Source organism: Malaclemys terrapin, chromosome 1, assembly GCF_027887155.1.
Source record: "Malaclemys terrapin pileata isolate rMalTer1 chromosome 1, rMalTer1.hap1, whole genome shotgun sequence".
In the NCBI taxonomy this organism is placed as follows: domain Eukaryota; kingdom Metazoa; phylum Chordata; order Testudines; family Emydidae; genus Malaclemys; species Malaclemys terrapin.
The window spans coordinates 123,452,281-123,467,057 of NC_071505.1; the positions used below are offsets into that span (position 1 = coordinate 123,452,281).

Consider the following 14,777-nt stretch of genomic DNA (forward strand, 5'->3'; position numbering starts at 1 on the left):
TCCCCACTAGCACTCTACCTTCAGATTACAGCAGGGATAAAAAGACCTTGAATGTCTTTGCTTTGTATCATTTAGATGCTTTATTCAGTTATTAAACTCATTAGTAAAGTTATCTGCCAATGATGTGTCAGCACCAATTGTTTGTGTGCTGACTCCTTTGCAGATAAGCATTTTAACACGCAACAGCCTGCTTGCTGTAAAAACACCCATGGGAAAGGAGGGCTGGAGAACTGGACAGCATGGTGTCAAATAGTGTAATCCCTACTCAAGCAAATTCCCCTTGACTTCAATTAGAGCTTTGACTGAGTAAGAACTGAATAAGGACCACAGGATTTGGCCTGATATTTCTCCTGCATTTATAGGGCCAAATTCAGCCATTGATACAAATATAATACTTCCTTTGAAGACAATAGGAGCTGAGCACCCTAATCTAAAGATTGAAGTTAGTTGTGCATTTACATTTTTCCGTACTTTTGAGGAAAGTCCTGCCATCAGTTTGCACACAATATTTCAGTTGCCTTCAATAGCAGAATATGGCCCTTTATATTATTTACACTTTACTACAGTTTCTCCTCCACACATCTCCTCTGTGACAGAGTGCTAAGAACCAGCATCTGAACTAGCACTCTGGTCACTATAAATCCAATTAGTTCCCCTGACGAGGGCCTGACTGAGGGAAGGGACGGCTAATTACTAGATCAGCCTGGACTGGGGAAGAGCTAAGGAGCGAATTTGCCCATTAACTGCAAGCGTAGAAAAGAAGCACAGGAAAGTCGTGCAAGGGAGAAGATGAGAGTGAGAGAGAGAGAGAGAGAGAGAGAGAAAAGCCAACCAACCAACCAACCAACCAACCAGGCCAGAGTAAACGGAGATCTCTGCGTGGAGACATCTCTTCCCCCTCTCATGTTTGTATAATACTGTAAATAAGAATTGTTGCACTGGACTGTCAGAGGATGGTGGTTAATAACACACAAATAAAGTACACAGAAGTGGTTATAGACCAGAGATGTCAGAGCCATTTATATGAGGAGACAAGAACTGAGGGCTGTGCCCTGTCACAAGTGGGGACTTGTCCAGGAGTTGCCTTATCTGTACTGACAGAGAACCTGATGGGGGAGCCAGTGCAAAGGTTCAGCAGTCTGGGCAATGGAAGAGACATTGCAATGGCTCGTAGAACAGCAGAAGGAGATACAGAGGACCCTGTAGAGAAGACCCTCCAACACCTGGAGAAACAGTGAGCGGTTGCTTGTCTGGCAGGCTGAGCAACAGAAAAACCTACAGAATTTTATTCGAGAGCAAGCCCATATGCAGCAGCAGCAGCAGCTAATGTGATCCTTCAGTGGGGAACAGCAACCAGACACAGGTGATAGGCGTCTGTAAGATGGGCCCTGCAAATGATCCTAACGCATTCTTGGTCAAGCTCAGGCAACCTATACGGCTGTAAAGCCAGGTCTACACTACAGACCTGAATCAGTATAACTACTTCACTCAGGGGTGTGAAAAATCCACTCCCCTGAGCAACATAGTTATACCAGCCTAACCCCCCATGTAGACAGCTCTATTTTGGTGGGAGAGCTTCTCCTGTCAACATAGCCCCTGCCTCTTGGGGAGGTGGATTAACTATGCTGATGGGAGAAGCTCTCCCATGGGGGTAGGAGCATTTTCACTTAAACACTACAGTGGCCCAGCTGCATCAGTGCAGCTGTGTCGATGAAGGGTTTTAAGTGTAGACCTGCCCTAAGTAATGAGCGAGCATGGGACTATGATGTGATTAAGGCAGTCATTCTAGATCAGGTGGACTTATCCACAGAAAAGGTCACTGCAAAAGTTTTGGGTCACTAGATGGACTGGGGGGAGGTTACAAGCCCGGGCATTTGCCCAAAAACTGACAGACTGGGCTACCAGCTGGTTGAGGCCAGACACTCAGATTGCAAGTGAGATCATGGATGCAGTAATTCTAAAACAGTTCCTGCCGAGCATCCCTGAGAACTCCTGGTTATGGGTCAGGCAGCATCTGCTGGTCATCCTCGATTCTGTGGTCAAACTCACAGAAGAGTTTGTGGAGATGGACGTTCCTAGGAAAGAGGGTTGGCAGTTTAAGGGACCAGATCTGGGGAGGAGGGTTGGAGAAACCCAATCTGGAAAGGTCACAGAGAAGAGGGAAGAACCTAGGGGGACTCCAGCTGGGACTCGGGGTATTGTCTGTTGTCAGTGTGGACACCAAGGACACATAAAAAGAGGCTGCCCTTATATAGAATGTGGGTTTTCAGAGTTCTGCAGTTGGACAGGGACTCTTGGACATGGAAGGAAAATCTATGGTTTCTGTAAAGGTGGGGAGAAGGTGTCAAAGGGGTCCAGTGGACACTGCCTCAGACTGTTCATTGGTAAAACAGGAATTAGTGAAGCCCACTGGATGGTCCCGGGATCAAGGCTGTGGCTTGAATGCATCCATGGGGATAAGACACTTTGCCTTATGGCTGATGCACCCCTGGAAGTGCAGGGAAAGCTTAAATGGAAACGGGCTGGGGTAGTGGACACGCTGGGGAGGAGAAGGAATAAAACATTCGGGGAAGCAAAAGGAGAAGCTAGACTTAGAGGGGTTGGAAAACACTAGACAAAGGAACACAAGCCAGGGGGACAGTAAAGAAAAGGGAGGCCTCCTAAAGAAAGAGGCGGAGAAAGAAGAAAACACAGAATTAGCCTTGTGGAATAAGGAGAACCCGAACTTATTGACAGGGGTTGAGCAGTTATTGGAATCCCCCTCACCCGAACATCAGGAGGAGGACTCCAGGAGAGTAGCACCTCCACTAAAAGAATGGAGAACCCATGGAAGGAGAAATTTTTCCACCAGAAAAGGGGGAAAGGTGTGACAGAGTGCTGAGAATCAGCAGCTGAATCAGCACTCTGGTCACTGTAAATCTAATTAGTTCCCCAGGAGAGGGATTAAGGGATTTCTTGCACATATCATTAACAGTAATCAGTTCTGACAAAGGGAAGTTGAGCATACAAATTCACAGTGTGACGCCACTGAAATCAATGGACCTGTGTCAATTTATGCCAGGAGTGAATTTACCCCTTAAACTAAAACTTCATGGCAAGGAAGAAGAAAAAAAGGCATGAACTGTGAATCAGAAAGCCTTAAACACCAGTAACTCTCAATGTTTAATTCTTGCAAATGAGATATTCACAACTATATTAACAATTTTTATTTCATTAAAGTGACTCATAAATCTTACTAGGATAAAATATGTATATGCTTTTTTGGGGTAAGCATATGATAATTTCAAGTGAGTTCCTTTGGGATAACAGGATGTACATCAAATCTCTGACACTGTCAATAGTACATACCCAGCAGCTTTAAGATCAAGGGCTAGATGGTTGCCCAGAGTAGTGGGGAGAAAGACCCTGTCCCCCAAGTGCCTGTGCAACTCAATAAACCTGCATGGACTACAGCTCTGGGAGCTGGGATGGGGAAGAAAGCAGGACCTATGCTCCTGATACCCCTTTCCCTCCCTACAAGTAAGTGGGTAGGGAGGGGATAGGACAAGAAAGGGCCATGGTTCCATCCCTCCTATGCATCAGCCAGTACAGCTGGATAGATGCATCCCGTGTGTGTGGCTGTGTGAGTGTAGGGAATGGGCAGGTGGAGTATGATGCACCCTGTAAAAGGCTGTAGCAAATTACTCCTCTAAGAGTGTGAGGGGGGAACACTGGAGATACTGTGCATCAGACAACCCTCTGAGGCACTGTGCATCTGGGCCTGGTCCACACTAACCCCCCACTTTGAACTAAGATACGCAACTTCAGCTACGTGAATAATGTAGCTGAAGTCGAAGTACCTTAGTTCGAACTTACCGCGAGTCCAGACGCGGCAGGCAGGCTCCCCCGTCGACTCCGCGTACTCCTCTCGCAGAGCAGGAGTACCGGTGTCGACGGCGAGCACTTCTGGGATCAATCCAGGATCGATTTATCGCTTCTAGACAAGACGCAATAAATCGAACCCAGAAGATCGATTGCTTACCGCCAGACTGTGTCAAACGCCACAGTCTAGGCCTAAGTGAAGGTGGCCGAGAAGGCAATGCCAGATTCAGGCTGCATTTGTCTTGTGGACAATATGGGGATTTCAGTTTAAAATCCTGCTGCTTATAAAACCTAAAAGTCGACAATCTGTACGTACATGAAGCTGATTTAATTGAGCTTTGCCTGCTTCTGCATGATGGTGCTCTGCCTGGTGTAGACTGTGGTCTTGCAGTAAATATGATTCCATGAGAGTAGGGGCGTAATCCACTGAAGTCTTCTGCACTCACCACTCTGGCCATGGTCCCTTGGGAATTTAAAAACACAATTATGACACTACTTTAGAACCTATGATACAAAAGGAAGCAATCTGACTGGTGGCAGTATCGAGAAGCATAAACGTTGACTTAATTAAAAGAGGCCCAAGTTGCTGTTGAAGATTCTGGCTGACAGAGAACCAAATCTGACCACACAGATGTGGGACTCTTTTAAACTGTTAAAGTACGTCCTATGAAGGCACTTTCAAATCTGTGTTTCAAAGCAGAAGATATAAATAGACTAAATCATGCCTTAAATAATAAATAATTAGCTATCTGAATTTTTAAATGGCATTAAGCTATCTTGAAGGTTATGTTTATTAAAAGACTTTAAAAATAAAAACATTTGCTTGTTTCTTTTTAGCTCTTTTCTAGACCATCCCCACTAATTGTCCAGACTGTACAGAAGCGATTTTTGGCTGGTATCCTGCCTCTATAGCCATCAATAAAAGAAAAATTAGCCCCAAGCAAAACATTGCTTCTTTCTTCACCCTTCAGGTGGAAAATATCTTTCCTCTGCATTTGCTCCAAGGCCTAACGTCACCACCTGAGCAACCAAATGTCTGAGACACTTTCAGCAGCTGCCATGAAATCTCCACTCCTTTAAACTGTAGATAAGTAGGGTCTAGTTCCCAGGAGGTCATGGAGCTCAATAAACACATCCCTAAACTGCAAGATCTATTTTGCCACAAATACTAGCAGGCAATTAAAGTACTTGGAGAAAACAAATGTGAACCCACTTTAGGATTGCCAACTTTGGTTGGACAATTCCTGGAGATTTCATCACATGACATAATCTTTAATTCATGGAGACTCCAGGACAATCCTGGATGGCTGGCAACCCTAACCCACTCATATTTCTGTCTCAGGCACCATCTAGACATACCTCTGGCTTGTGGGATGTGATGATAAAAAGAGTATGACAGCTATCTATAGTCTGCCCAAGACAGAGGGAAATTTGTGTACTCAGCAACACTGCTCTGCCCTTTTGCCTTGTTACCAAAGATATATATCAATCAATTTGCTAGCAAATGGACTGTTCAAACAACAGTGGCAGAAATAACTGTATGTGCTGCTATCTAGGTTCAGACAAAGAAGTAGTAACTATTGGCACAATCCTGTTCCCAGCTAAGTCAACTTCATAACTGTCGAATCAGTGCCAGAAGATGTGAAAATAGGAAATATTAACCCTCTGAAAATGGTGGAATCGCTAAAGTAAAGTGATGGTGCAGATCTATTGATAGAATGAACACCTGAAGAGCAAGCTGAAAAACTTCTTAAAACTATAGCCTTAGGGAAAACGGAAATTACTTGTGAGCTGCCTCTATTCCTGATAGAAGCCAGAGGGGCTACCGGTATGTATGGAGTACCAATAAGATTCTCTTAAGAAGAATATAGATTAAGATAAACTATTGTTTGTTAAACAGCTACTTATAGAAGAGAGGGAGAAAACTAGCCATCTATGGTGGTAGGCATATCACTTAAAAGTGGGACACTTCTGGATAGGATCCAAATAGGGTATCAATTCTTTCTGGGTTAAACCATATATTCCCTGTTCTGCCACCCTCCTGTGAGTGCTATAATTGTCAAAGGTTTGGACACGTGGCAGTCATTTGTAAGGGAACAATGAGATGCAGTAAATGTGGAGGAAATCACTCACATGAGAACTGTGTAGAAGGAACAGAACCTAAATGCAGCAATTGTGGGGGGAAAGCACAGTGCAACATATAAATGACATGCAGCAGCAGAACGAGCTACAGAAATACAAAAGATTAAAATAATTCAAAAAACATCATATATGGAGGCTATCAGAAGGTACCCACTGCAGAAAATAGAAAAATATTCAAGATGTACGGGGGCAGCAGAACATATCTCTGGTCAGGGAGGAGAATATGAGAAGAATGGGAGGTGATGTATTACTTGTAGATAAAGAGAAGTTTTGTGCTCATTACAGAAATAATTGACAGCAGCATGCAGATGGGGGGGGGGGAAATAAAAGGATTAAAATCATAGCTAAAACAGCAGAAAAATATCTAAAAATAGACAACCTCTTGATACCTTGAATCTCTTTATAGACTGCATTCATGTGATTTTACATGAAGGAATAATACAGCTTAAATAACACGGTCGTAACTATTCTTAGCTGGAATGTGCATAGTTTAATAATGCAGGGACAGGAATTTAAGAAAGCCATAATTGAAATGGGAAAAAAGCCTGATATGTATGTATGCAAGAAACATGGCTAATAAGTAAATTTGAGTCAATTTACAAGGATCTGATCTCTAGAGGGATCGAGAGGCTACCACTGAAGGGGGGGTTCTGTATATTTACAAATGAGGGACTCAGTTACATAGAAATGAATGTGCAGAAACTAAATTTTGAATATAATGCTATTGAGATTCCCATGCAGAACAAAAATTCTTATATACAGATTTATAATGTTTATAATCCATGTAAAATTAGTTTTTTTAGAATTAGAAAAACTAGTTAATAATGTCAAAAACCCAATCATAATTTACAGAGTTTATTAGTCATAATGAGCTATAGAGAAGTAAGAAAACTGACCTAAATGTTAAATGCGCAGAACAATTTAGTGGTTTGCATAACCTGGTAATATTGAATACAGGAGCACCTACTAGATTTAATTCAGTGAATGGATCCTTTTCTGTTTTGGATTTGTTAATTGCAACAAATAATATAGCCAATAAATGCAACTGGAAATTCATAAAGACGACAGAATGGGAAGTGATCACTTCCCTATGCTTATTGAATACCAAGGCCGAGGAAATGTCGAAAACACAGAAAGAGTTCCTAGATGGAATTTTCAAAAAGCTGACTGGGGCCTTTTCAAGATTCAATGTGATGAATATTTATGTAGTAACTGTACAAGTGACAACCTAGGAGAGTTCTACAACAACGTAATAAAAGGAATTACAACAGACGCTGATCTGGCCATCTACAAAACATCAAATTGCCCCTGACTTAGAAATCCAGTTCCCTGGTGGAATGAAGTTTGCAAATTAGCAATTAAGGAAACAAATAAGGCTTACAAGCAAGCAAAAACATACAATGAATAGTAAAGACTTAACAAATTATAAATAAATTGTAAGGCAGTGGCACAAAGGATTGTCAAAAAGGAAAAAAAAGAAAGTTGGAGACATTTCTGTGGGAAATTGAACAAAGATTTAAAGCTTTCAAAAATAGATAAGTAAATTCAAAGAATGAATGGAATTTGAAGTAAAAGTAAATGTATACCTGGTCTTATTGTTAAATTGAGGTCTCAAGCTTAGGAAAGGAAAGCAGACATTTTAGCAAAAGAATTCCAAAAGGTCAGTAATGATACAAATCAAAACAATGAGTTCCATGAGAAAAAAGGAGATTTATTGAGGAAAACTATGAACTATTAAATGGCTGGAGAGAATATACTGATGATGTGCTAACCAAAAAATGTAGTGTGCAGGAGCTTATTGCAGTCATTAGAAAAATGAAAAATACAGCTCCAGGCAAAGATAATATAAGTAATGAAATGTTTCGACACTTATCAGAGGGAGTCCAAAGATTCTATTGAGGTTATATAACGGTATATGGGAGAAAGGACTGCTACAAATAGAATGGAAACAAGCATTGGTGATACCAATTAGGAAACCAAGCAAGGTAGTGGAATACTTGGAGAAAAATGATATTATAACTGAGGTACAAAGTGGTTTCAGAAAAGAAAAGTGCACAGTTGACCATAGAGTGAGACTAGAAATGGAGGTACAAAAAAGCATAAGGACTAAAATCTTCATGATAACAGTCTTCGGGGAAAGTGAAAGAGCATATGATATGCTATGAAAGGAAGGCCTACAGTACCATTTATTTAAATATTTTGGATGTTTTCTACATTTTCAAATATATTGATTTCAATTACAAACAGAATACAAAATGTACAGTGCTCACTTTATATTTATTTTTTATTACAAATATTTGCACTGTAAAAATCAAAAGAAATTGTATTTTTCAATTCACCTAATACAAGTACTGTAGTGCAATCTCTTTATCATGAAAGTTGAACTTACACATGTAGAATTCTGTACAAAAAAACCTGCATTCAAAAATAAAACGATATGAAATTTTAGAACATGCAAGTCCACTCAGTCCTACTTCTTATTCAGCCAATCGCTCAAACAAACAAGTTTGTTTATATTTGCAGGAGATAATGCAGCCTGCTTCTTGTTTACAATGTCACCTGAAAGTGAGAACAGGCTGGCACTGTTGTAGCCAGCATCACAAGATATTTACGTGCCAGATGCTCTAAAGATTCATATTCATACTTACAGCACTATCTTCTGTAAATGTAAACAAACTTGTTTGTCTTAGCAATTGGCTGAACAAGAAGTAGGACTGAGTGGACTTGTAGGCTCTGAAGTTTTATATTGTTTTTTGAGTGCAGTTCTATCACAAACAAAAATCTACATTTGTAAGTTGCACTTTCACGACAGAGATTGCACTACCGTACTTGTATGAGGTGAATTGAAAAATACTATTTTTGTTTATCATTTTTACAGTGCAAATATTTGTCATAAAAATAATATACAATTTTATTTCAATTACAACACAGAATACAATACATATGAAAATGTAGAAAAACATCCAAAATATTTAATACATTTCAATTGGTATTCTATTGTTTAACAGTACTATTAAAACTGCAATTAATCACGATTAATTTTTTTAATCGCGATTAATTTTTTGAGTTAATTGCGTGAGTTAACTGCAATTAATCAACAGCCCTAATTATGACCAAAGACATTTCTGAATTTATTTAGAAAAATGGGGACAGCTTTGTCAGTCTATACAGATGGGTCAAAACATGACAGCACAGGTAGATGGGAACAGCATTGTATATTCCTAGGAATTCAGAAATCTAAAAGGCTGTTGAATTACGTGACTGTTCTGATGGCTGAACTAATGCGGATAATATTGGCACTAACCTGGATTTGAGATGTACGTCTGGCTGCAGTTGTAATTTTATCTGATTCCTTGTCTGGCATTAGGATAATTAGAACAGGGACTTTGGAAAGCATAATCAGTGAAATAATGTTCCTAACTACAGAAATAATGCAAACAGGTATCTGCGTAACAATAGCATGAATTCTGGCACATACTGGAGTACCTGGAAATGAAATGGATGATAAAGCAGCAAAACAAGCTTGAAAAAATACCATTAACTTGATAAGAATTTTAAAGTGTGGTCACAATGGAGCTTGCGAAGGAATGGCAAGAACTATGGACCAAGGAAATAAAAGAACCAAGGTCTTATAAAGTATGCTCAAAAATCAAAGATAATACTATACTCCACAGTCATGCTAGAAAAATTGAAGTAGTCATTTATAGAGTGTGTTAATAGTTCATTATACCATAAATGATAAGTTAAACTTATTAAAAAGACATAAAGATGGGCTGTGTAATGTGTGCCAAACCAAAGAAGCTGTTGATCATGTTCTATGCCATTGTGGATAATATTCTATGGAAAAAAAGTTTCTTTACGAACAACTGAGTTGGCTTGGAATCAAAGATTTTTCCCTAAAGGGACTGGTGAGAATGTCAGAAAAATGGAAGAGTGCAAAAAAAAAAAAAAAGCCTGGCTGTGTTTCTTTCAGGATGCTAGACTGAGTGAAAGGATATTTTTAAAAAACACTTGGCTAAAATTAATCAAGAAAGCGGCAATCATAGCCTCACGTGATGAGGCTGCTGCACCAAAAAACAAACAAAGACAAAGAACAGAGTGGGATCAGAAATCAGTTAATCTTGTAATTAGACTTAACTGATGGACAAAATAATGAGCAGATGGGCTATACTGTCCATCACTCCCTTTTGGGGTCCTCAAAAAGAGACTCTGAAAGGAAATTTGATAGACGAACAGACTGAGGTTACCACGATGCTGGTTGACTGAAAGTTTAGAAAAGGGAAAGGAGCAAGCTTCACCATCATGGCTGCCACCCCCACTGTCTCCTAGGACCCCAGATCTTCTCTATCCTAATCCTAAGAGATATCCTGACCAGACAGGGTTAGAAAGAGGGACCCAGATAACACTGCCATCTCCACTGGCTCCAGATGAATCCCAGGTATCGCCTGGGATGTGAGACTTAATGTGTTCCCCTCACCCGCTATGTTTCCTTTCCCTTCCCCACCTTATTTCTTCTCTTTCCTATTTCTCTCCTCTTTCCTTCCGTCTGATAAGAGTTTGGCTTAGCCAGCCAAGACTATACATTTTGCAGCACTGCTATAAGCCTGTGACCAGGAAGAGGCAGCAAAAAGCATAGCCCTAGACAGCCTGATGGTGGTACAAGTTTGTTAGGTAGGGTTACCATTCATCCGGATTCCCCCGGACATGTCCGGCTTTTTGAGCTAAAAATAGCGTCCGGGGGGAATTTGTAAATGTCCAGACTTCCCCCTCCCATGCAGAGCGTGCGTGGCTAACAGGGCAACCGGCCGGATGGTGACACTTACATGGGGCTCCGACAGCCAGAGAGAGCCCCTCCTCCGCTTCCTCTCCCTGCATTCGCAGATCACCTCTGGAAGTCTGGAGCTCCTCCTCCCTGGCACGCTGTTCTGAGCGGCAGGGTAAGGGGGCCAAGGGGTCGGAGAAGGGGCAAGGAGGTGCTGGAGGGGGCAGTCAAGAGATGGGGGGGTCGGGAGTTATGGGGGGGGCTTTTTGAAGGGGGTGTGGATAAGGTTTTGGGCAGTCAGGGTACAGGTAGGGGGTAGGGTCCTGAGGGGCTGTTAGGGTGGGAGGGATCTCAGGAGGAGGCAGTTAGGGGACAAGGAACAGGGAGGCTTAGGTAGGGGGTGGAGTTCTGGAGGGCAGTTAGGAGCAGGGGTCCCAGAAGGGGGCAGTCAGGGGACAAGGAGCGGGGGGGGGTTGGGAGTTCGGGGGGGGCTGTCAGGGGGCAAGTGTGGGGAGAGGGATCGGAGCAGTCAGGGGACAGGGAGCAGAGGGGGTTAGATGGGTCGGGAGTTCTGGGGGGAGTTGTGAGGGGGTGGGGAGTGGTTGGATGGGGCATGGGAATCCCAGGGGTCTGTCTGGGGGTGGGGGTGGGGGTGTGGATAAGGGTTGGGGCAGTCAGGGGTCAGGTAGGGGGTAGGGTCCTATGGGGCCAGTTAGGATGGGGGGAGGGTCTCAGGAGGGGGCAGTTGGGGGACAAGGAACAGGGAGGCTTAGGTAGGGGGTGGAGTCCTGGGGGGCAGTTAGGGGCAGGGGTCCCAGGAGGGGGCAGTCAGGGGACAAGGAGCGGGGGGAGGGTTGGAGGTTCTGAGGGGGGCGGGAAGTGGGAGGGGCAGGGCTAGGACAGGACGGGGGCAGAGCTCCTCCCGTCCTCTTTTTTTGCTTGCTGAAATATGGTAACCCTATTGTTAGTCTCGGAGTGGCTGATAAGACCATGTGCTGTGCCTGTGTTTCTCCAGCTGTGAGGTTCCAAGTGAGAGTCAACACCAGAAACAGAAGCTACATTTTTTTCTGTCTTTGCTGTTCTTTTCTTCATCTTTGTATATGTTTGTTTTGTATTGTCTTCTAGTAAACGGGGTCGGACTTTAACAAACAACAACAGCTCCACCCATCTCAACTAGCTTCTACTCTTTTCCCCAAAAGGATACTAGTTATCATCTCAGAGACTGTCAGACAAGGGATTTTTTTCCTTCTAAAAACCCTCTCGATCTAAAGAAAAAGGGAACAGGGGATAATGTTAAAATGAAAGCCTTACTTAACAGTTCAACTGTTTTTTCCTTTATCTTTAATAAAGGGTTAAAAGAATTTTTAAAAGTATGTTTGCCATGATACTAAGCAGACTAAAGTCTCTGTATACCAAACTCCAAATCTTGTTTAAAACTGTTTAATATTGAACAGTAATTGGAATATGTTAACACCTTTTACTCTTTGGGCCCACATATTCCAGCTAAAGTAATACAACAAATCTTCCCAGGGACAGAATGGACAGTTTTGGAATAACTTAAACATTGGAAAAGTTTCTTCCTTATCTAGGGCAACTAGAAGATGCTTTATTCCCTGAAGTATGAGGGTTTATATCCATTTGTAAAAAAAATAATGTTCAGTCCTATCCAATCCAACTATGGATGCTCTCATTAGCCATATAATTTTTTTTTCAGTGCAGCTAAACTTTTGGAGCCAGATCCTCCAGCCCCATTGGTGGGGGAGCAGACAGCTAAAAGCTACCTTTCGTTCCTGCTTTGCTCAACTGTTACTCCTGGGGGAAATCTGCACCAAAAAATTGAAACATTCTGCACCAAAAAATTCAGCACACAATGTTTTAAAATTCTGCAAAAATGTGCATATTTTATTTGTCAAAATAACAAAATCTAGATCATGCCAGTTTCACTTACTTTAGTAATTTATTTCAAAATACCTGTCAGCAAGTATGTTTGTTACAATATAGACAACAAAAAAAGATTCAGGAAATGTTTTTTTGACAGACAGATTCCTTAGTAGGCATATTAATACAGAAGGTTGAGTAATAATTCATTTAAACACAATACAGAAATGTATTTTCCGCACCCCTCAGAAACAGTGCAAAGGCTTCGAGTAGTCAGAGGTAATGGAGGAGCTAAGGGAAAGGGAAGGAATTGCTGGGTGTAAACCTGGAGGGCTGTTGGGTGTGGATGGGAGAAGTATAAAACAGGTTGGGGCGGGTTGCTAGGGAGCCTTCCCCATGGAGAACTTGGCTGATCCCTAGCCTCTCCCATTCAGTCAGGCATATCTGCCCCTGTCCCCATGTGTCCCTGCACTCTCCCTCCCCCTTATCCCCATGTGTCCCTGCACCCCCACTCAGCCACCCCTCTACCCTGTCCCCATGTGTCCCTGCACCCTCTGCCCCCTGTCCCTATGTGGCAAAGCACTCCCACTCCCATTCAACCCCTAGCTCAGTGCTGTCATCCCACTAGCTCCTGTGCCCACAGCCCACTCTGCTCCCCCACACACACTTGCCCTTCTCAACCCCCCCCCAGCAGCCCTGTGTACCTTGCACTGTCCGTCCTCGCCCCTCCACATATCCCATACCTCCTCACCTGGCCCTGCAGGCAAGATGCTGTGAGGAAGGCAACCACGGTCCCCTCCCTATCAGTGAGCTGGCTGCCTTCTCTTCTGCTGCCACAGCAGCTCCTGGTGGGCGAAAGGTATAATTTCAACATCTATTCACAGAACCTATTTTCTGAGGGGGGAAAAATCTGTGGGGGACATAAATTCTGCCTGTGCACTTTGGTGAAGAATTCCCCCAGGAGTAATCTGCATTGAGTTTAAACTCAGCACAACTCAGGATCTGGCACTGGGCCTTAATGATATCTAGTGAAAATGAATTGCAAAGGCAATTATATGTTGTGCATAGAAAGGATTTATTTTTATAATTTTAAAATTTGCTGCCTTTTAATTTCATATTCATGTTTAGGCTCCAAGAGTACAAACAGCTAAGTGCATGCTAACTTTAGTTCATTGTATCTGACTGCATAAAGTCTCATAGCAGATCACAAATTTGCCTTATCTGTTGCTTAGATCTTAGCACTTCATCACGTACCTTTGTTATTGTGCAGATGCATGTCATTGTGCTATTTAATTTATATTTCAACAAATATTCATTGAAAATATGTATAAGTACGTACTTGCTAGTAGTTTTAGCAATGACATCTGTGTTGCTTTATTTTTTACTGTGATTTCTAATTTGGAATTTTTAATTCTAACTTTTTCTTCTTGTTTTTAGAGCAGAAGTTTATTCTCTTGGATCATCTGACTTCCAGTCTGACTGAATTTCTGGCCTGGTCTCACCACTTTGTTTTCATTCTATCCACTAATGGTGATTGCCTTTTGCAAGTGTTATTTTGCCTCTCAATCCAGCCCTTAGTGTTTTTCCGCATGCCATTGCAGAAATTAGGACAGGTCAGCAAATCAGAACAACCTTATGTATCAGTAACTGCTACTGGTTACCGTTTGCTACCCCTGTTCCAGGAGCAGATTAGGTGAGACAGCAGTTTAATATCAGTAACTGCTCCTGGGAACAAATGAAGACAGAGAGCAGGTTTTCACACTGCACTGGCAGCCCAGAGTCCCCTCCTGCCTTGTGTCCATGCTCCAGTCTCACCACAGACCGGCCCCACTTCCCGGGAACCGCTTTTGGAGCGTCCCGGGGACAGTTCAGGGCTGTGGCTCCTGAACCTCCCCCGGCCCCGTCATCACCCACCCACCTCCAGGCTCCAGCAGCTCTTGGGGTCTCTCCCCCCGCCCCTTTGCACAGGCGCCGCTCTCCCAGGCGTGAGTTACCTGCTCGGCCTGGGGCACGTTCCGCTCCCCCCGAACTTCTCTCCTGCTCTCACCTGTTTCTAAGACGCTGTTGCTGTAGCAACGGGTTTCGCTTCTGATTGGCCGGGAGGCCGGGGCTACATGGCAACCGTAAGCCAGGC

The 14,777-nt window shown here is 42.8% G+C and overlaps 1 protein-coding gene across 1 annotated transcript in view; it reads right to left on the minus strand.

Annotated features, from left to right (window-relative positions):
- The window catches only part of EFCAB6 (EF-hand calcium binding domain 6), a 157,965-nt gene extending 144,511 nt beyond the window's left edge, over positions 1-13,454 (minus strand). Inside the window, exons 1-2 of the mRNA XM_054037841.1 lie at positions 13,395-13,454; positions 4,178-4,324 (exon numbers count right to left, since the gene is read on the minus strand). Of these exons, the coding sequence (XP_053893816.1) occupies positions 4,178-4,319 (142 nt within the window). The 5' untranslated portion in view covers positions 4,320-4,324; positions 13,395-13,454. The remainder of the gene's footprint in view (positions 1-4,177; positions 4,325-13,394) is intronic.
- Between the last annotated feature and the right edge of the window lie 1,323 nt (positions 13,455-14,777).